Raw genomic sequence first — 20,668 nt, 5'->3', positions numbered from 1 at the left:
GTTAGCCATTAATCGGCTCAGTTGAGACGTGATCTTCGCTGCCTTACCTGCGACGTGCTGGATTTGTACCCAGAAGGTTAGTCTGGGGTCCAGTCTTACGCCCAGCTAGTTAACGGCTTTTTTTGTCCTAAGGATATCCGTAGTCGTCTGCATGTTTATCTCCAGAGGTATGTGCTTGTTTGTTAGCAGCAGTAGTTCAGTTTTCTCCGTGGCGAGCTGAAGGCTGTGTGTGTCGAGCCATGCTTGCGTCCGTATCATGACCTGGTTCAGCTTTCTTCGTGCTTCTTCCGTATCCCTAGCTGTAATTACTGCTGCAATGTCGTCCGCGTAGCCAATTAGATACGATTCATCTGGCATTTCTAGTTTTAATATTTCGTCATAGCTAATGTTCCACAGGTCTGGGTCTAGAATGGATCCTTGTGCTGCCCCTGACGTGACTGCTATTTGTCGTGATCCCTCTTTAGTATCGTACAGCAGTTTCCTGTTACTGAGATAGCTACGCACCACCGCTCTGAGGTAGTCGGGTATCTTGAAGATTTTCTCGAGGGCGTCGCTGTTGAAGGCGTTTCGGACATCTAGAGTCGCCAGCAGCACTATTCTTTTATATTTATGCCATCTGCGCTGTGCGGCTTCTACGCTTTCCATGACGCTCCTATGGTTGATCTGCCGGGTCTGAAGCCGTGTTGTCTAGGAGACAGTCCTCCAACTTCGTTGATAGCCGCTTCTATTCTAGGCTTAAGTAGGCTTTCGTACAGCTTTCCCGCTGTGTAAAACATGCACAGTGGACGGTATGCAGATGGCGAATTGGGGTCTCCTTTTCCCTTACTGATTAGCACCAGCCGTTGCTTTTTCCAGGGTTCAGGGAATATTCCGGCTTTAAGGCAGGCGTTGTACATATTCAGTAGAACTTCTGGGCGTTCTGCAGCGATTATTTTGAGGACTTCTGCTGGGATCCCGTCCGGGCCGGGCGATTTGTTGGCCTTGAGCTTGCCAGTGGCTACTTGCAGCTCTTCAAGGGTGAACTGGGGGATTTGCGCAGTGCTTAGAGTTTGTTCTGGGTCACTGGCCCTTGTTTCGTGGGTGGGGAATAGTGCATTCACGATTTGATCCATTTTGGCGGCGGTTACGTCAGGTGGCTTTGCTCGAGCGCCGAGTTTTTTCATCACGATGTTATATCCTAGCCCCCAGGGGTTTTTGTTTATATCCTCCCGTAGTTCCTCCCATTTTTTCTTTTTACTGTCGTCGATGGCGTGCTTCAGCTCTTTTTTTGCTGCTTTGTATTGCTCGGCCTCTTGGGGTGCGGCTCCTCTGCGCCTGGATCTCGTATAGGATCTGCGAAGGCGGAGGCATGTGCGTCTGAGTTCGGCGATGTTTTCAGTCCACCAGTAAACTGCTGCTTTACGTTTGCTGTGGGTAGCCTTGGGCATTGATTTTTGGTTATGGTAAGCATTGTGTGCTCGACTGTTCTTCTTGCTATCAGGGAGGGGTCGCTAGATGGGCTCTGTTCGTCTATTGCGGCGATTAATTTCGATGTGTCTAGTTTCGAGATATTCCACTTTCATGTTCCTCTATTTTTCCTGAACTGGTGAGCGTTTCTTCCAGTGTCGATCATGAAAGAGATGTAGTGATGATCGCTGCCGGTGCAGTCCTCCAGGACTTTCCAATTACTTATTGAGCCTGCCATGCCTTCTGTTGATAAGGTGATGTCTGGTGTGGTTTCCTCGCATCCCGGTCTTCTGAACGTGGTTGCATTTCCCGTGTTGAGCACTATTAGACCTAGCCGCGCAGCCATTTCTAAAATTCGCCTTCCTCTCGAGTCCGTGTTTGGCATACCCCACTCTACGGTTCTGGAGTTTAGGTCGCCGGCGATAATCAATTGTCCTTCTATATTCCTCGCTGTGTCCTCTATATTGTCGAGTTTTTCTTGGAATCAAGTCAAGTAGCAGCTAATTACTGTAAAGATGTCGCACTTGGCCCAGACGAAACCGTTCCGTTCCCATTGCTTACAGTGGTGGCGTTACTCTCTGGTGGTAACCATATAGCGGCGGTTGAGCTGCTATCTTCTAGCCATGTACCTCTCTCTTTTTTTCTGTATTGCTCGCTTATGATGATTATCTCGTACTCGTTCTCCATCACCATTTGCGAGAGTAGTGCGTCAGCGGCCTTGCATCTATGCATGTTGGCTTGTAAGATCTTCATCTGTTTCGGTAGTTCCTATATACCGAACATTTTGCGGAGCCCGGGATGTGATCGGCTTGCTCGTGTATAGCCTCTTCGCAGAGGCAGCATGAAGGAGGCTTTGTGCACTCTTTCAGTTTGTGCCCTGGTTGGCCGCATTTTATGCAAACACCTTGTCCTCTTCTATCGGGCCCTTTGCAGTCCCAGGCTAAGTGCCCTGGTCCGAAGCACCGGAAGCACCTTTTGGGGGTTTCTTTTAGCCGTAGCCTGCAATTAACCCATCCAATTTTGATGCGTGCCTGTCGCATCAGTGTGTCTGCCCTGTCTTGGTCCAGCGTTATATATCCCTTGTGTTGGGAGCTGTTATATTAATTGATAAGTCTTCAGTGGGGTCCTGTAGCGCTTCTTTGACAGCCACTGCAACTTCCTCTTTTGTTGTGAGCGAGTCGAGGTCTCTGATTTCTATGGTAGCCTTAGTTTTGAGGTCGGCGACAGTTGCAGTCTCTTTAAGTGTGGACTTAAGTGCCTCACAGAAGCTGGCCTTTGTGGACTGTCCCTTCTCTAGCTCTAGTAATAGGGCCCCAGCTCTTGTTTTGCGGATCCCCTTGATCTTGACCTCTGCTTCTTTAGGATCTACCTTGCTACGGATATTCTTGAGGACTTCGGCGTAGCTATTCCCTTCAGCTGGTTTTATTATAACGGCCTCTGTTTGTCGTTTAGGTCTATTGTTTCCTTTCAGGCTTCCAGCCACGTTGTTGGTTTGTTGCCTCTTGTTTGCGTTTTTGGGTGCTTCTTCGCTCGTCCCTTCGTTTGCCTGGGTCTTTCTGGATTTTTTAGACAAAACTTTTTGCCACTGGCCGTCGTTTTCGTGTCGTGGTCGCACTGTTTCTCGCGGCTCCACAGGGCTTGTCGCACGACGCTTCGAGGTTGCTGACTCGGGAGTCGTGATGCGTCTGCTTAGATGTGCTCGCCTTTTTTCATTTTTTGCAGTGAGCCAATTTCTGCGATAGCTCTTGATGACGTCGAAGAGTTCGTCTAGTTGTGCCGCTCCGTTCTTTACGTCCATGCTAACGTTCTTTTGCTTCGCCATCGCCAATTTCATTTTTTGCACTATCTCTTTGCACTTTTCAAGGCATTCTTCTTCTGCTCGTCTCATTTGGGTGATGTATTCCTGTTTCGGCGAGCTCTGAATTCCATCTTTTGTGGCTGCTGGGGTGCTCTTCCCTTCTCCTTGTTTTGCCGGTGCTGCTTGTGCGACCGGAGTCTCCCTTGAGACTGTCTTTTCTCCAATTTTGTCTGGCTGTTTTGGAGTAGCGATAAGTACGGGGGATCTAAGTACCCTACTGCTTCTACGGAAGACTGTCCCGTATTCCTCTTCTTGTCCATCTTTGTTCTGTTGTTCTTTTTGTTGGGGTTTTTGTTGTTGTTGAGGTGTGTTCATTTTATTCTATTGGGTCTCCGCTTCAAACCGCTATCTCCGCACGTTGTAACAGTCGCCCTTAATGAACCCCGTGGTTATCTATGCAAGCAGGGAGGCCACGCGAGGGTTGACACAAGTCCTTATGGGAGCTTGTGTTCAGAGCCAGGTTCGGGCACGAATCAGGAGCTCGTGAACCTGTACGGCCAAAGAAATTTTGGCGACGTGCATTGAACGTACTTGAAGACCTGCCATGGTTTTAACGAGACGGAAGTGAGAGCAGTATTAGCCTGCCAGCCATTTCGATAAGATGTCACTCCTATCTACTGAGGTGTCAGAATACTGTCCTCCCCAGCCCTTTGTCAATCTGATCCGAATCGGTTTTCCCGTACACCATAATCAGAATTTTACTGGTCTCCATTCTGATAGGCTTTTGCCCAGAGTTTTTTTCGTCATCTTCTGTTCCCTCGTTGCTTTGTTGCCTCCCTCTCTTGGGTAGGTTCTCCCTCGGTGCAACCCCGGTGGGGGTTGTGGACGCTTATTTTAAGGCGGCATCTTCTCGCCTCTTCGCGGGAGGTTCATTGGGCGCGTGAGGCGTTTTGAGCCAAGCCCTCCTCTCCTGCAGCTCTTGGTCGGGGGCTGCGTATTACTATTCGCAGCTAACCTACTTAGCGTAGGCCGTCCACTATCCGCCAGCTGTGACCCCGGTAGTAGCCTGAGCTCAGCCTGACCCCATTGGTCCTTTGCGCATTGGCCACGGCGAATATCGCATTCGATGGAACGATGAGCTTTACGAGATATACGACGACATTGACATAGTTCAGCGAATTAAAAGACAGCGGCTACGCTGGCTAGGTCATGTTGTCCGGATGGATGAAAACACTCCAGCTCTGAAAGTATTCGACGTAGTACCGGCCGCGGGAAGCAGGGGAAGAGGAAGACCTCCACTCCGTTGGAAGGACCAAGTAGAGAAGGACCTAGCTTCGCTTGGAATATCCAATTGGCGCTACGTAGCGAAAAGAGGAAACGACTGGCGCGCTGTTGATAACTCGGCTATAATCGCATAAGCGATGTCTACATCAGCAAGGAAGAAGAGGATATCAATGTTGTCATTTACCTCATACAAACTACTGAAGCAGGAGCACCCAAGTTTGCTCAGCGTAAATATTATAGGAACTCCTAGCGGTAGTGTGCAAATGAAATAAATCGGAGGATAAGCCTGGTCGTTCCCCATATAATGGTACTGTTCAAAAACAATTAAAAGTGCAACATATCAATAACTATAAGTTTTACCTTCGAGACAGTATGTGAAATTTAGTACGTATGTAGCATGCGCATAAATCAAGAAGTATATTTCAATTACGGGATAAAAAAAAAAAAAAACTATTTAAGCCCGTACATAACGTATATGTGGACCCCAGTACCTATAGTTGACTTTTGATCGAAAATGTAATATAATACCCAACGATTACCCTCCTCCCGCCCAACCGACGCGGCGGGCGCAATCCGCGAACGAGCGGAATTAGCCGAGTCATAAAAGGCAAGAGAGTTTTAAGCGTTGCGATCTTAAGCTACTCAGCTACAGAAACAATAATTTCAACAGCCCAAATTAAGAATTAAATTAAAGTTTATAATATTTCATTTTATTATTTTACTTGTTAAGAGTGGATAAAATATCTTTTGAATGGTAAAGAGTGAGTCTGTTAGATCAAATGTGCTGGAATGAGAATTGAAATCATGACATATACGGCGGAATGGTTCGTTTAACTCAAAATTTGTTCTAGAAAATGTTAAAAGTATAAATATAGTTCAATGTGTGATATATGCAATTGACAGAAGACAGAATCCTTTCCTGACAATTAAAAGTGGGTTGAATCGGGTCAATACTTCCCTGAGTCCTCATATATGTATATAATATAAAGAGTTTTGAACTTCCAGGTGATTCTGCTATATCGACCAATATTTCAGTTATCTCAATGAAAATTACAAAACATGTTTTAATCGTAACAGTATATCACTGTGCTTAAAATTATTACCAGGATTTTCGAACATCTACTTGACTTTGCTCCATGTGATTATGATTGTGTGTAAGGTGCCTTAATGCAAACGGCACTCCCTTAGTTGTTTCGCGTTTAGTCGCAGCAATGTTTTTATTTATTTTTTCTGTTATTTCTAATATACTTTATTTTGCTGAATCTGAATATTTATCCTGTGTTTAAGTCAACGAGCATGGCTTGTCTCATCTTTAATCTATGAAAGTCATTAGTGTCTGGGGTGCCGGTGATGATCTTATATAAGTGCCGTGCCTAAAAAGTTTAAGCTTCGTGTTTGACGGTGGTGGGCGTTATAAGATCGTTGTAGTGTTTGGATGTGCATTAAGTCAGAATCTTGTACCTTCCTCACATGTTACTGGAGAAAAAGGTATGTTAGGTTGTCTCATCGTTTATTAGTCAGTACATCCTCAAGTTGGTGTAAGGGATAGTAGTGCTCCCACACCGTTAGTTTTTCCGATAAAATTGTCGGGTAAAGCAATATTATTGCCGTAAATCTGCAATAAAGAATGGCCTTAATTATTATAATATGTAAGAGAGGTAGAAAATTTTCCTTATAAACCCTACTACCCTTTATAATAATGTTGGTGTCTAAGTACTGTTCATCTAATCATTCTGTATATAGCATGGTAAGTTTACTACTTAACCTTCGGTTAACCTTTTCCTGGACCTTGTCACCAACGCCATATGTCATAATCTGACGACCCTTGTTCTGATATGAGGGGTCAGTGATCTGTAACTTGTCAATGCGATTTCGCATTGAATACGTAATATTTACCAAGCCAGAATAAAGGATATCTATTGGTTTTTAATTGGTGGTTAAATTAACTGACTTATTATACTCTACAGTGGTCAATTGAATCAAATTACCGGTGTCATTCCGATTTCTTTCGAGTTCCAGACATCTAGCTATTTCAATCAAGGTGCTGTGAAAACGCACCACTCGTTCCTTCGATGTACGAGTACTATGTAATAGAGGGGCGTTAACAATTTTCTCATTACTGTATTCTACTAATATTAGGGGTATTCAGACCGAACTTGTTAATCTGGTAATTAGTTAGATGATACTTCGTTAAAACACTTAACTGTAAACATACATTTGTAAATTTTGTTCAAAAACAGTTGATTAATTTTACTAAATACTAGCATTTGTCACAAACTATTTTGTAGTGGACAGCAAATGTATTTTTTCGCAATGAATCAAGTAACTTTTGAGCCAATAACGCCAACGTTTGGTTTGCCGAGTGATTATCAAGTGACGAAAAAACTATCATGCTTGTATTTCGTTACTCGGTAATGTGTTAATTTAAAAAAAAATAAAACGTACGTAAAAAATGTCGAGAAACGATTAACGAATTAACAAAGCTGGTTTGAATACCCCCATTGACTTTTCGTTGTCCCAGAATATTGTTTTAACATTCGGAAAATAAGAATCATTTACGTCTATGATGCCACAGCAAATTCTTAAAATTTTTCGACGCATTCCTAATTCCTATATTCCAAAAATCAACTTCTTTCTGGAAAAGGTTCGGACGAAAGCATGCCCAATGATTAAAATCTAAATCTATTAAAAGGAAGACCCAACAATCTGCGTCAACTGCCGTGGGATAAGCCCCGTCAGCAACGTATATAAGGTTTTATCGAGCGTACAGAGTGAAACACTAATGCCCACCATCCATAAACTGATTTGACCTTATCAGAGTGTCTGTAGACCTGGCACATCAACAACCCACCAGATATTCATCAACAACTGTTTCTGACAAAGGAAAAGGTTAGAAAAAAGAAGCAAAACAAATGGGTCTGGAAGGGAATGAAGGCAAGACGAAATATCTCCTAGCATAATCAAATAGTCGTCGCACTCGCGACTTGGGTCCCACGTTACTGTTGACAATCATAACTTCAAAGCCGGAGATAATTTCGTTGGTTTTGGAAACAGCATTAACACCAACAACAACATCGAGCAGGTACAATATATTATAAGAGCGTACAGCTGCTGGCGTATCAACGGCATACATATTGATATCATATGTCTCAACACCCGCGCCGTTAGTTCTGCTTTCTCCACAATGGATAAGGAAGTGAACGAGGGCAATACAAGGTATCTCTTGTCATCAAACAAACAGTCACCGCAGTCGAAGTTGTAGGTAATTTCGTATATCTTGGAACCAGTTGGAACAACAACAACAATGTCAGCTTCGAAATCCAGCGCAGAATAACTCTTGCCAACAGGTGCTACTTTAGACTGAGTAGGCAATTGAGAAGCAAAAACCTCCGAAAACCAAACTCTACAAGTAGCTCATTAGTCCCGTCCTGCTATATGGTGCAGAGGTATAGACGATGATAACATCTGATGAGTTGACGTTACGAGTTTTCGAGAGAAAGGTTCTGCGAAAGATTTATAGTCCTTTGCGCGTTGGCGAATATCGCATTCGATGGAACGATGAGCTATACGACGACAATGACATAGCTTAGCGATTTAAGTTGCAGCGGCTACGCTGGCTAGGTCATGTCGTGCGTATAGACGAAAACACTCCAGCTCTGAAAGTGTTCGACGCAGTACCCCGAAAGCAGAAGAATATAATAATAACAAGTAAGGAAGGGCTAAGTTCGGGTGTCACCGAACATTTTATACTCTCGCATGATAAAGTGATAATCGAGATTTCATTATCCGTCATTTACATATTTTTTTATTTTGCTGTAAAATTAATTAGATTAGTAGTTCCTGAGATATGGTTTTTGGTCCATAAGTGGGCGACGCCACGCCCATTTAAAATTAAAAAAAAAGCTTGGGTACAGCTTCCTTCTGCCATTTCTTCCGTAAAATTTAGTGTTTCTGACGTTTTTTGTTAGTCGGTTAACGCACTTTTAGTGATTTTCAACATAACGTTTGTATGGGAGGTGGGCATGGCTATTATCCGATTTCTTCCATTTTTGAACTATATATGGGAATGCCTGAAGGAAACGACTCTATAGAGTTTGGTTGACATAGCAATAGTAGTTTCCGAGATATGTACAAAAAACTTAGTAGGGGGCGGGGCCACGCCCACTTTTCCAAAAAAAATACATATAAATATGGCCCTCCCCAATGCGATCATTTGCGCCAAATTTCACTTTAATATCTTTACTTATGTCTTAGTTGTGACACTTTATAAGTTTTCGGTTTTCGCCATTTTGCTGGCGTGGCAGTGGGCCGATTTTGCCCAACTTCGAACTTAACCTTCTTATGGAGCCAAGAAATACGTGTACCAAGTTTCATCATGATATCTCAATTTTTACTCAAGTTACAGCTTGCACGGACTGTCCGGCCGTGATCCGGATTTCAACTCTACTGGTCACCCTGATCACTTTGGTATATATAACCCTATATCTGACTCTTTTAGTTTTAGGACTAACAAACACCCGTTATGTGAACAAAACTATCATACTCTGTTGCGAGAGTATAAAAATAGAATAACAACACTATTACATTTTTTTCTTAACGCTTTCTATTAGGGTTTTTTTATATAATATGTCTTTTTTTTATGTTCAGCATTGTCTGGTCGGATGTGAGGCAGACAATCAGACTGAGTAATTTTACTTCCATCAGCCTAGGCGTACTAAATGGGTAGATCACCGGAAGTCTTATAACCACTCCACCGGTGTCACTAATGTTTTGACTACTGTCTAGGCCTTGTCAAATTCGTTGAGATATGACTATCGAAGGACTAATCAAGACTTTACACTCTTATACGGAATCGATTTTCTGTCCTTATTTAACGAACCTTTTATATTTGTTCTGTTCAACCGAAACTCAAATATTTTCTTGTTTTATTGGTAATTTCCGCATTAAAATAAGGCACGTCTTGTCAAAGAGATAACACGACTTGCGTACTTAAAACCGGTTGGGTGAGTTAAAGTTTTAGTTAACACAAGTAAGTAAGGGCTAAGTTTCTGTATAACAGAACATTTCATATTCGTGCAACTTGCCGGGGTAATACCTCCATCTACATAAGGCATGTTAGCTATAGTGGATCTGGGACAAGTTATTTTATTCCTTCTAAACACAAAGATGCAGCTTTATTCAAAAAACGCGCTATCTAATTTTTATTAGAATAACTCACATATTGGCCGATATGTGCGGTGTAAAATCATCCCGAAATTCGAAAATCTTTAAATGTATTAGGTAAACGGGGGCTAATAAATTATTCACCCAATTCAACTCATTTTTAACAAGCAGGCATATTACAAGGTGTTTTTTAAAGTAAACAGGACATTTTGAATCTAACGCCCCTGGTGGCGCCATCTATATGTGCCCGGTGGGTTAGAATCTGCTATGCATATGTCTCACAAAAGTATTCACAAAACTTATTTGAAGAAAGAAAGTACACAAATGTGGACTGTTAAAACTCTGTTCTGTAGTTTTAACTTTGATTTGAACTAAAAAATTAATTATAATTTTTAAAGAACATACATAAGTAGAAACACTTAAGCCAAAAAGTTCGGTGATATCATATAACAAAACTGTTTGTAGAAAATTATGTATATAAACCAAAATTAATTTTAGTTGTAATAAATATCGGGTAGCATATCTATTCATCTTTAGAACATGTTTTAATCTACAAGGTGCAATCCAAAGTAAACAGGACTTTTTGAATCTAGTGCCCCTGGTGGCGCCATCTATGTACATGTCGACTGGTGTGTTAGAATCTGCGATCTTTATCGATTGTGCCGTGAGAATTTCATGACATTTCACCGATTGGAAGTTATTCCGTTTTATGTGTCAGTATGTTTGTGTTATCAGTGCGAAAATGAGCTTCGAACAATTTTGTTTTAAGATTGGTAAATTGGTACCGAAACGTTTCAATTGAACGGAGCTGTGCGCGAATTCATCAAAAATCAGCCGAAATTACTATTGAAATTCGTGGAAATGGAATTGAACATCTTCAAAACATCGATTTATGGCATTTAGACCGAAGATTTGAGGTTGCGAAGGGTGTGTGCACGGTTTGTTCTGTACAAACTGACTAACGACCAAAAATTGCTCAGAATCCATCATTCGAAGGACATCATTAATGAGGTAAAAAAGGACAAAAACTTCCATTACTATATTGTGACTAGTGACGAAACGTGGTGTTTCCAATATAATCCTGAAACGAAACGCCAGAGTGCTGAATGGAAGGCCCCGGACGAGCCGAAATCCAAAAAATCGCTCTTGGAGAACTCAAAAGTGAAGACAATGCTGATTTATTATTATAATTCCAAAGGTATTTTCCACAAAGAATTTGTTCCACCCGGCCAAAACGTTAATCCGGTATTCTAACTTGAAGTTTTGAAGCGTTTGGTGTGCCGTATTCGCCGTATTCGGCTCAAATATCGCGAAGATGATCGCGTTTGTTGCACGATAATGCGCCGTCTCATCGATCGATGCTTGTGACCGATTATTTGACCAAAAATCACCTTTTAACCAACCACTCCCCGTATTCAACTGATATGGCTCCTGCGACTTCTTCCTTTTCGGAAAAATGCATTTGTCCATGAAAGGAAAGCGTTATGCAGACGTAAAGGCCATTCAAAAGGCTTCACCGAAATACTGGCGGCCATACCGGCCAACGAGCTAAAACACTCGTTCGACATTCTTTTGGACTGTGGAAAAAGCTGTATTAATGCAGAAGGAGACTATTTTAAATAAAATAAATTGATTTGCCGAAAAAAGCATTTTTTCTTTTTTTTTTAAAGTACTGTGTACTTTGAAATGCAACCCACCTTCCTAAATTTCAAATGTATATCTCACACATTGACCGATATATTGACAAAAAGTCAGCATTAAGCACTGGATTCCAAATATTCAGTAATTAGAGGCTTGAATAATTTCGGTACGATTTGGACAATTTTTGATCGCAAGGTGACATACACTAAAGGTGCTATTCTTGCAAAGTTTTAAATCGTTATATTAATTGCTTCTTGTTTAGTATACTGAAAAGTGAAACAATCAAATGAAATTTAAATTTATGTGGTTATGGGAAGTAGGTGTAGTTGTTTCCCGATTTTGCTTTATTTACACTATAACATTAGTATGCTAAGTATACCGAATATATCTGAAATCGGTAGAGCAATTCTCGAGATATGCGTTTTCGCCAAAAGCAATGCCACGCCCATCGTAAAATTTTGACCCCGGATCCTTTAAAGCTTCTCATACCATCTCGAAGGTAATATTTAATGTGTCTGCCATACCAATTTTGTTGATTTATCGCGCTTTAAGTAGTTTCTAACAATACCCTTATTCGGGGAGTGGGACCAATTACAGTTATGTATCTTAATGTAGTGTGTAGGCGTTTAATCGGTGCGACAGTGATCCTATTACACCCATCTATGAACGCGGCCTCATATTTTTGAAATTATACCAGGTTTCTTAACGATTGCTCAATTTTGACTCAAGTTACAGCGTGCACAGGAAGTCGGACGGACGAACAGAAAGATATTTAGATTTCAACTCGTCATTCTGATCTTTTATATGTTCATATAACCCTATATCTCGATATATCGATTAGTTTTAGGGGATACAAACAACCATTAGGTGAACAAAACTATTAAATCATACTCTAAAAAAACATGTTGGAAGTGTATGGAAACAAGCGCACTTACGTCCGCAGTTAACTACGAGTAAAAGTACATTATGCATAACACCTACTGCCTTCAATTGTAAACTTTTGTGTACAGCAAATTGTTGCTGGTTGGTGTTTATTCCTAATTTTTACTGCAACAGTGTCAAGAGTTAAGCTTGTAAGTGTTTAATTTTAAAAAGATATGAACATTTCTAAAGTTGATAAAAATAAAATCAGTATTCCTCCCATAATCGAAAATAAATATATTAAATAGGCGTTAGATATTCTGTAGTCATTTATGGTAAATGGATAAATTTACTCCAGATTCACCCCAGCCCCTCTATGCATCTATATAAATCTATGCATCTACTTGTATATAATATTATATCAATATATAATTATTGTTATAATTGACCTCATACTAAATATGTCGGGCATTATGTAAATTATCTGAATGAAAACAGGTGCAAACATTTTCTGAAGCCTACATTAGGTTTCTTCAAATCCTCACTGAGCACCAATGCGCACAATTTACATTTCGATTGAATTTAACCCATACGATATTGTCATAAAAACAAGTTGACATGTTTTCTTAATCAAAATGTGATCAATATATCAATGAATTCAGTCCAGTCCGTGTACTAACGTAGTGATTTACCCTTTTTCTCTAATGTGGCCAATAATTCATATTTCTTTCTCTAGATCGAAGTTACTGAGTACAGAGCTTGCTTCGGTGTTTAGGATCGTTGTCTTCCTGCAGAATCCAATCTTCATTTTTTCTGATGAACCATCGTTTGGCAGATAGCAGTAAAGTATTTTTGTAGATTTTTACAATTTTCTCGGCATTTAGGTTTTCAGTAAAGAGGTACAAAGTGCTGAATCCCTGCTTTAGGAAGCAGCCCCAAAGATGCACCTTTATGCCATGTTTTACGGTCAGCTGAAGAAGCCTGGAAGTTGAGCAGGCTCGCGTGAGAACAGAACGTGCCGTATAGAACATTCATCTGTAAAAGTGACATTTTCAAAATCTCTATCAATATTCTCATGCGCCCAAGCGAGTCGCTTTGTCACAAATTTTTCAGTCAACAGAGGCTTCTTCATTGTGTTGCGCCATTTCAGATCATGAGTAAGAAGAAGGGTTCGGATAGTTTCGTAGGATATATTATATAATATCTAAATCTTTTGACATTAATTTTGATTGTCCTTGCCGCAGTGTTAAAGCAGGATTTCGCGAAAACAGATTCCCTATTCTTTTTTTCATCTTTTTTGTTCACTTTTCCTATCGAACCACGTTCTGGTAAATCATCCACATTTTTAGCCACTAGTATCACTGTATCCACTTCTGTACAAATGCCTTCGACTTTCTCATATATTCAGCAGCCGCTGATTGCGACATTTTGGGACCTTTCGGGTGGATGCAAAGGAACACAACTTCGTAGCGCGACCCGCACTTAGCTCTCATGGCGTTTAACGTGATTCTCTTTCAAAAGATCAACGACAACTGAACCTTTGTTGACAATACATCAAGGACAAAGCTTCCCTCTATCGGCTCGCGAAGGAATTAGAGCGAAATCTTCCATTAACTGTCGGTAAAGTCGACCACGCTCTTACTTGACAGACTGTATATAGTAGAACTGTAATTTGGCACAGAGAATCGCAGTAGCAACGACCACCTGTGGGTTAAAAATTAAAAAAATTAGTATAGCCCCGCCCTTCAAAAGGGTTAAATTACATATCTCCCGGACCGTGCAAGCTAAAACCACCAAACAGAGCATTTTCCATAAGCACCCGTACCTACACTGTAAAAATGGATGAACTCGGATCATAATCCCGCCCATTCCCCATATCACAGTACACTTAAAAACTACTAAAAGCGCGATAAATCAGTAACCAAATACGCCTGCAATTTATTCTTGTGAGATTATAAAATGAATATTTTGCACATGTATCTCCGCCGGCATACGTGACTTGTTTAATATAAAATTCTATCGAAACCTGATAATATTTCCTCTCATCTGATTCGTTATTTTCGGCTGTACCCTAATTTAGATCTTCCTTATTTGTTTTAATATATATTTTCTTTACGTTTTTACAGTGTACACTAAAAGGCGTGAAAGTCTAAAAACTCAAATTAGCTCTAGCTAAAAGTTTTGGAAACATGGATTTTATTAAATTCCTTGCTGTATTTGTATGTATTATTTCCCACAACAATTGCGATGCTCGTGTTCAAATGAACCAACACTCAGCAGAAGGAAATGATTTGATTGACGAAATTGATGAAGAAAAAAAAAGCTTGCTGATGATACCAAAAAGTCATACTCTCGTCGTACGCCTTCCATTGAACACTTTGCTTAAATATACGGCTTACAAGGATATTTCCATATTACATTTTAAAGTTCCTGCTGACACCCGTGCTGCTTTTTTCGCATTCAAGGCATATGAGGAAGGGAAAAGCGTATTTCGTAAGTTTAAATTTTTTGACAGATTGCGGTGCTGGATTTGTAAGACTGCTCAGATTTCGACTATTTAATATATACTATATAACACCCTCTTTAGATAAGCTTGGTAGTTCTACACTACTGTGCCTAAAAAGCATTTGAATTTAAACTGCGCGCGGCGAAGGATTTGGAGAACTATTTTTTTTTAGGTTGGTAGTACTGTCAGTCACATTTATGTCAAATTTCATGTCAAAATATTCATTAATGTTTGAGATACGTGTCGTTTTGTGAGCTGCTAAAAGTGAGTTTTTCGTTTTTTGGGATGTCAAAATTTGTTGAGCAAAGAATTTGCATTAAATTTTGTTTACGGAATCAATTTTCTGCTGCGGATACGTTGAGGATGATGCAGAAAGCCTTTGGTGATGACGCTTTGTCCAAAAAAATGTTTACAAGTGGTATAGTGAGTTCCAAGCCGACCGTGAACGTGTCGAAGGCGAAGAGCGTCCAGGGCGACCATCAACCTCAACCGACGAAGCTCACGTACAACGAATCAAAGATTTGGTGTTGGAAAACTGTCGATTAACAATTAGAGACCTTGCTGATGAAGCTGGCATATTAAAAGGCTCTGCCAATACCATTTTGAAGGATGTTTTGGGCCTCAAACGCGTCAAATCTCGACTGGTACCGAAAACATTGAATTTTTTGGAAAAAAGGCGCCGCGTTGAAGTGTGTTAAACGATGCTTTCCGACTACCAAGGTATCATGAAATGCATTATAACTGACGATGAGACTTGGATGTATGCTTACGACCCCGAAACAACCGATCAATCGAGCGAATATCGTGCCAAAAGAGAGGCGAGATAAAAAGTCGTTCAAAAATCAAGGTCATGTTGACTGTTTTCTTCGAATATCGTGGTGTTGTGCATTATAAATTTCTTCCAACCGGTCAAACAGTCAGCAAGGAATATTCTTCGAACGTTATGCGTCCTTTGCGTAACGCTATCCGCCTTAAAAGGCCGGAATTGTGGAAAGACAACTCTTGGTTTTTACACCACGATAATGCACCATCCCATACTGCCCTCGTAATTCGTGATCATTTCGCCATAAACTCATCGTTCCGCAACCACCGTATTCACCGAATCTGGCGCCGTGCGACTTCTGTCTGTTCACCAAGCTCAAAAAACCGATCCGGGGACACCGTTTTTATACGATAGAGGAGATTCAAGCCGCAGCGAAGACGGAACTGAAGGCCAAGGAAAGTGATGAAAGCCGCTACCAAAAAAAAATTAAATAACTTTTTTTCTATTTTATGAATCTGGTTGTTTTTTTTTTATTTTGCATATTGACTTTTACATTTAATAAAAATGGATACCTTCGACACTGAAACAAGAATTTGGATTGTCCGCCGCTATCACGCACTGGAGTCCGTAGTTTCGGTTCAAAAAGAGTATGGGCGCACGTTTGGCGGCAATCCTCCGAGCAGATGGACCATAATGAGACTTTTTTTTTTCAAAATTATTTTATTTATTGTATCTGCTTTTTCTTAAAGCCTAACAATAAGTAATGAAATCTTAAATCTATTTAAAAACTAGACAGACTCAAGCAAGTGGTTGAGCTGTTTTGGTGTTACGACGCTCTTTAATACGCAGGCATATCTCTTCTTTTAAGTCGTGTTTGATCGCAGGAATGTACCAAAGCATTAGCCAAAGTTTGGGTGATCTCGGAGTTTAAATATATATTTAATTCTGCTGTCTTCTACTTCTTTTTTACCATAGGAGTACCAAGGTCTTTATGGATATTTTCGTTACGCATGTACCATGGTGAACACGTGATTGTTCTAAGCATTTTTGATTGGAACCTTTGTATTAGATCAATCTTAGTTGCACAGGTCGTACCCCACAGTTGAATGCCATACATCCAAATCGGCTTTATGACCACATTATATAAGAGCACTTTGTTGTCTAGTGTTTTCTCCACGTGAGCCTTCTATCTAGGTGAATACCAAGATATGTTACTTCGTTCACTTAGGGTACTAAGGTATTGTTTATTTTTACTGCCGGGCACATCTTTGGTCTTAGCGAGAATGTAATGTGCTTACACTTCTGTTCATTCACATTTATACGCCAGTTCGCTAGCCATTCTTCGACAGAAATTAAATGCTCCGTTAATATTCTTGATGCTAAAATGTGGCATTTGTTACGGCTCACTATTGCTGTATCGCCCGCAAAAGTTGAAGTTAATACATTGTTAGCTGTTGGAAGATCTGCTGTATATATGATGTATAGTGTTGGGCCTAAAATACTGCCCTAGGGTACACCAGCCCTTATCTGACGTTCATCAGATATGAAATCTCCCACTTTTACCATAAATTTTCTATTTTTTAAATAAGACTCCAAGGTTCTATACAATTCTAAAGGTAGAATTTTTTTAATCTTATATAAAAGACCTTCGTGCCACACCTTATCAAACGCCTGAGCTACATCTAGAAATATTGCTGAACAGTACTCCCTGTGCTCAAATGCTTTCCTTATCTCGTTAGTAATTCCATTTACTTGCTCTATTGTGCCATGTTTCGCACGAAATCCGAATTGATGCTTTGGTATTGTGTTATTTTCGTGGAGGAAAGGAGACATCTTTGATAGTAATACTTTTTCAAATACTTTTGAAAGACAGGGTAGAAGACTGATTTGTCTGTATGAAGACGGCTGTGTTAAGTCTTTCCCAGGTTTATCTATCAAGATAATCTGCGACTTTTTCCATGAAATTGGATAGTATCCGAAACTAAGAATTGCATTGAAGAGCAAAGAGAGCACCTCCATAGCAATAATTGGTAACTCAATTAGCATTTTTGGGGAAATTTTATCATGCCCCGGCGACTTTTTTGGATTAAGTTCTTTGATGATACCAATGATTTCAGAAGGTGAAGTCATAAGAGGCTCGAGCGACTCTTTAGCTGTGTTGGGTAAGATTGACAGCTTAAAGTTGTTCTTTGGCAAATTGGGTTGAAATACCTTTTCTAGGTGATTTGCAAAGCAATTAGCCTTTTCTTCGTCACTTCGAACCCAATTTCTTCCCAAGTCTCGTATAGGCATGTTGGAGTCAGTTGGTGGCTTCATGGACTTTTGGGCTTTCCAAAGGGAATTTTGCTTGTTTGAATTCGGACACAGCTTCTTTATATACATTTCGGTGTTCAATTCTTCCTCACGTTTAAGCGCGTTTTTTAATTTACGTACAGCAGATTTTAATTGAAGCTGAGTGGAAGGGGAACGATTTATCTGCCATTCACGTCTTGCACGCCTTTTTACATTTACAAGCATTTCTATTTCTCTATTAGAGATTTTTCTGAAACCAAGCAGCTTATAGCTTTTGTTGGTGTTGCTAAGACATCGGCGCTGGTTATTATATCATTGACTTCTCTTATACTTTCGTCAATATCTCTTCCTGTATTTATTTTGTACTCAATATTAATGTGGCTACTGACGTATTTTCTATATTTTAGCCAATTTGTTTTATGAGAAGTTGGACCCACTTTTGGATTAACGAATATGGGTTGTTCACATAATTTTATTAGTACCGGAGAGTGATCAGAAGATAGATCACTACATGTGTCTGCTGTTATGTGTGATTTATCTATATTTTTGATTACAGCAAAATCAATTAAATCTGGTATTTTCTTCCGATCACTAGGCCAATATGTTGGCTTACCAGGAGATATTATTTCAAGGTTACAGAAATCTGATAATCTTTAATTTATGTTGGTTAACACCGTTAGCATTCCATATACAGATATTTAGTAAGCTCATTTTTTACTTAATAAATTTTGCAGCATTTGATTTTGTGATTTTATTAAATCTTGGATCATGTTTTGCATGGTAGACATAAATTGTGTCATACACTGTGTAAGATTTATAATCATAGTTTCAATATTTCCATTTGGAGGATTTTGCGGCAGTTGCATTTGCACAGTGTTGCCTTTTACCACATTTGCATAGCTTCCTTGCATATTATTATTGTTAGAAGTAATAGGATTTGTACTTTTTTCTGAGGTTGCTATAATTTCATTACGGGGCTTGAATTCCCTGTGACAACTTAGATTTCAGATCTTTATATACAGGGCAACCTCTGTAGTTAGCAGTGTGATTCCCTCCGCAATTGCTGCATTTTTTATTTAACTCTTCTTTCTTAAGGGTGCATTTAGAAGTGGGATGTAAATCACCACATACCACACAAACACTGCGTAGAGTGCAGTATGCCCATATTCTTGGCAGTTAGTACATTGTACCGGACCGTTTCTTTTATGTGGGTCTTCCACAGTTACTCTACGATGCAGCAAATATTTCAAATTATAAATGGGATGGGTCTCATTTTTTTAAGTTGATTCGAATTCGGCAACAATTCAATTTTAAACATTGGCTATGGTATTTTGTTTCTATTAAATATATTTACAACTGTTTTAATTCCAAAACCACATTCTTCCAATGCTTCTTTGACTTCACTAGAGTCTACGGCGAACTCTATACCCTTGATTACAACAACTAGGCCTTTAGAGCTCTTCAGTTGATACGAATAATAATTTTTGTTTTTATTTGACAAAAATTTAACTATGTCCATAAAACTTTTTTCAGTGTAGGACTGAATTTTTGTTTGATCTATATTGCCCTTTTTCAAAGGCACTATATGGAAATTGTTAGTACCTACAATTTTACATATTTCAGCAACGAGAGCATTACTGCTACGTTCGCGCAAATATATTGGAGGTGGTTTGGCATTAACGACTGTGGTGGTACCCTTGGCATCGTCGTCTGTTCCATTGCTTAGTAAGGCAAACCTATTGCCGTTTAAAACTTCCGGTTTATTCTTAACCCTTTCGCGGACACACGAAATTTAGTAAATGTTATCAGAATGACACATGCATTTATTTGGCTTATAAAGGGTGATTTTTTAAGAGCTTGATAACTTTTTTTTAAAAAAAAACGCATAAAATTTGCAAAATATCATCGGTTCTTTATTTGGAACGTTAGATTGGTTCATGACATTTACTTTTTGAAGATAATTTCATTTAAATGTTGACCGCGGCTGCGTCTTAGGTGGTCCATTCGGAAAGTCCAATTTTGGGCAACTTTTTCGAGCATTTCGGCCGGAATAGCCCGAATTTCTTCGGAAATGTTGTCTTCCAAAGCTGGAATAGTTGCTGGCTTATTTCTGTAGACTTTAGACTTGACGTAGCCCCACAAAAAATAGTCTAAAGGCGTTAAATCGCATGATCTTGGTGGCCAACTTACGGGTCCATTTCTTGAGATGAATTGTTGTCCGAAGTTTTCCCTCAAAATGGCCATAGAATCGCGAGCTGTGTGGCATGTAGCGCCATCTTGTTGAAACCACATGTCAACCAAGTTCAGTTCTTCCATTTTTGGCAACAAAAAGTTTGTTAGCATCGAACGATAGCGATCGCCATTCACCGTAACGTTGCGTCCAACAGCATCTTTGAAAAAATACGGTCCAATGATTCCACCAGCGTACAAACCACACCAAACAGTGCATTTTTCGGGATGCATGGGCAGTTCTTGAACGGCTTCTGGTTGCTCTTCACCCCAAATGCGGCAATTTTGCTTATTTACGTAGCCATTCAACCAGAAATGAGCCTCATCGCTGAACAAAATTTGTCCGAAAAAAAAAAAACCGAACACTGATTTTGGTAATAAAATTCAATGATTTGCAAGCGTTGCTCGTTAGTAAGTCTATTTATGATGAAATGTCAAAGCATACTGAGCATCTTTCTCTTTGACACCATGTCTGAAATCCCACGTGATCTGTCAAATACTAATGCATGAAAATCCTAACCTCAAAAAAATCACCCGTTAAAACCGATAACCACTCACGAAAATTTCCGTTATAGTTAACAAAAAAAAAAAAACAAAACAAATCGAACTGGGACACTAACTTAAATCTGATTGCTTCTGCAGTGGCACACAATAAGCTATGTCCGACGTGTTTATATACGATTTT

General features: G+C 39.9%; 1 protein-coding gene across 19 annotated transcripts in view; it reads left to right on the top strand.

Moving 5' to 3' along the window:
- The window catches only part of LOC105233177 (zinc finger BED domain-containing protein 4), a 454,786-nt gene that overhangs the window by 117,301 nt on the left and 316,817 nt on the right, over positions 1–20,668 (top strand). For 13 of the 19 annotated variants that reach the window (XR_007421869.1, XM_049449889.1, XM_049449886.1 and 10 more), the window contains one exon: positions 14,320–14,686. The exons of 5 other annotated variants lie outside the window; for them this stretch is intronic. Coding sequence is in view for 12 of the 14 variants with exons in the window: in XM_049449889.1 (XP_049305846.1) it covers positions 14,383–14,686 (304 nt within the window). In the remaining 2 variants the exon portion in view is untranslated. Of the gene's footprint in view, positions 1–14,319; positions 14,687–20,668 lie in introns of those variants that run through there. One more of the 19 variants, XM_049449884.1, reaches the window with a different exon arrangement.

This window comes from Bactrocera dorsalis, chromosome 2, assembly GCF_023373825.1.
Source record: "Bactrocera dorsalis isolate Fly_Bdor chromosome 2, ASM2337382v1, whole genome shotgun sequence".
Taxonomy (NCBI): Eukaryota; Metazoa; Arthropoda; class Insecta; order Diptera; family Tephritidae; genus Bactrocera; species Bactrocera dorsalis.
This window is presented reverse-complemented; position numbering and strand designations above follow the sequence as displayed.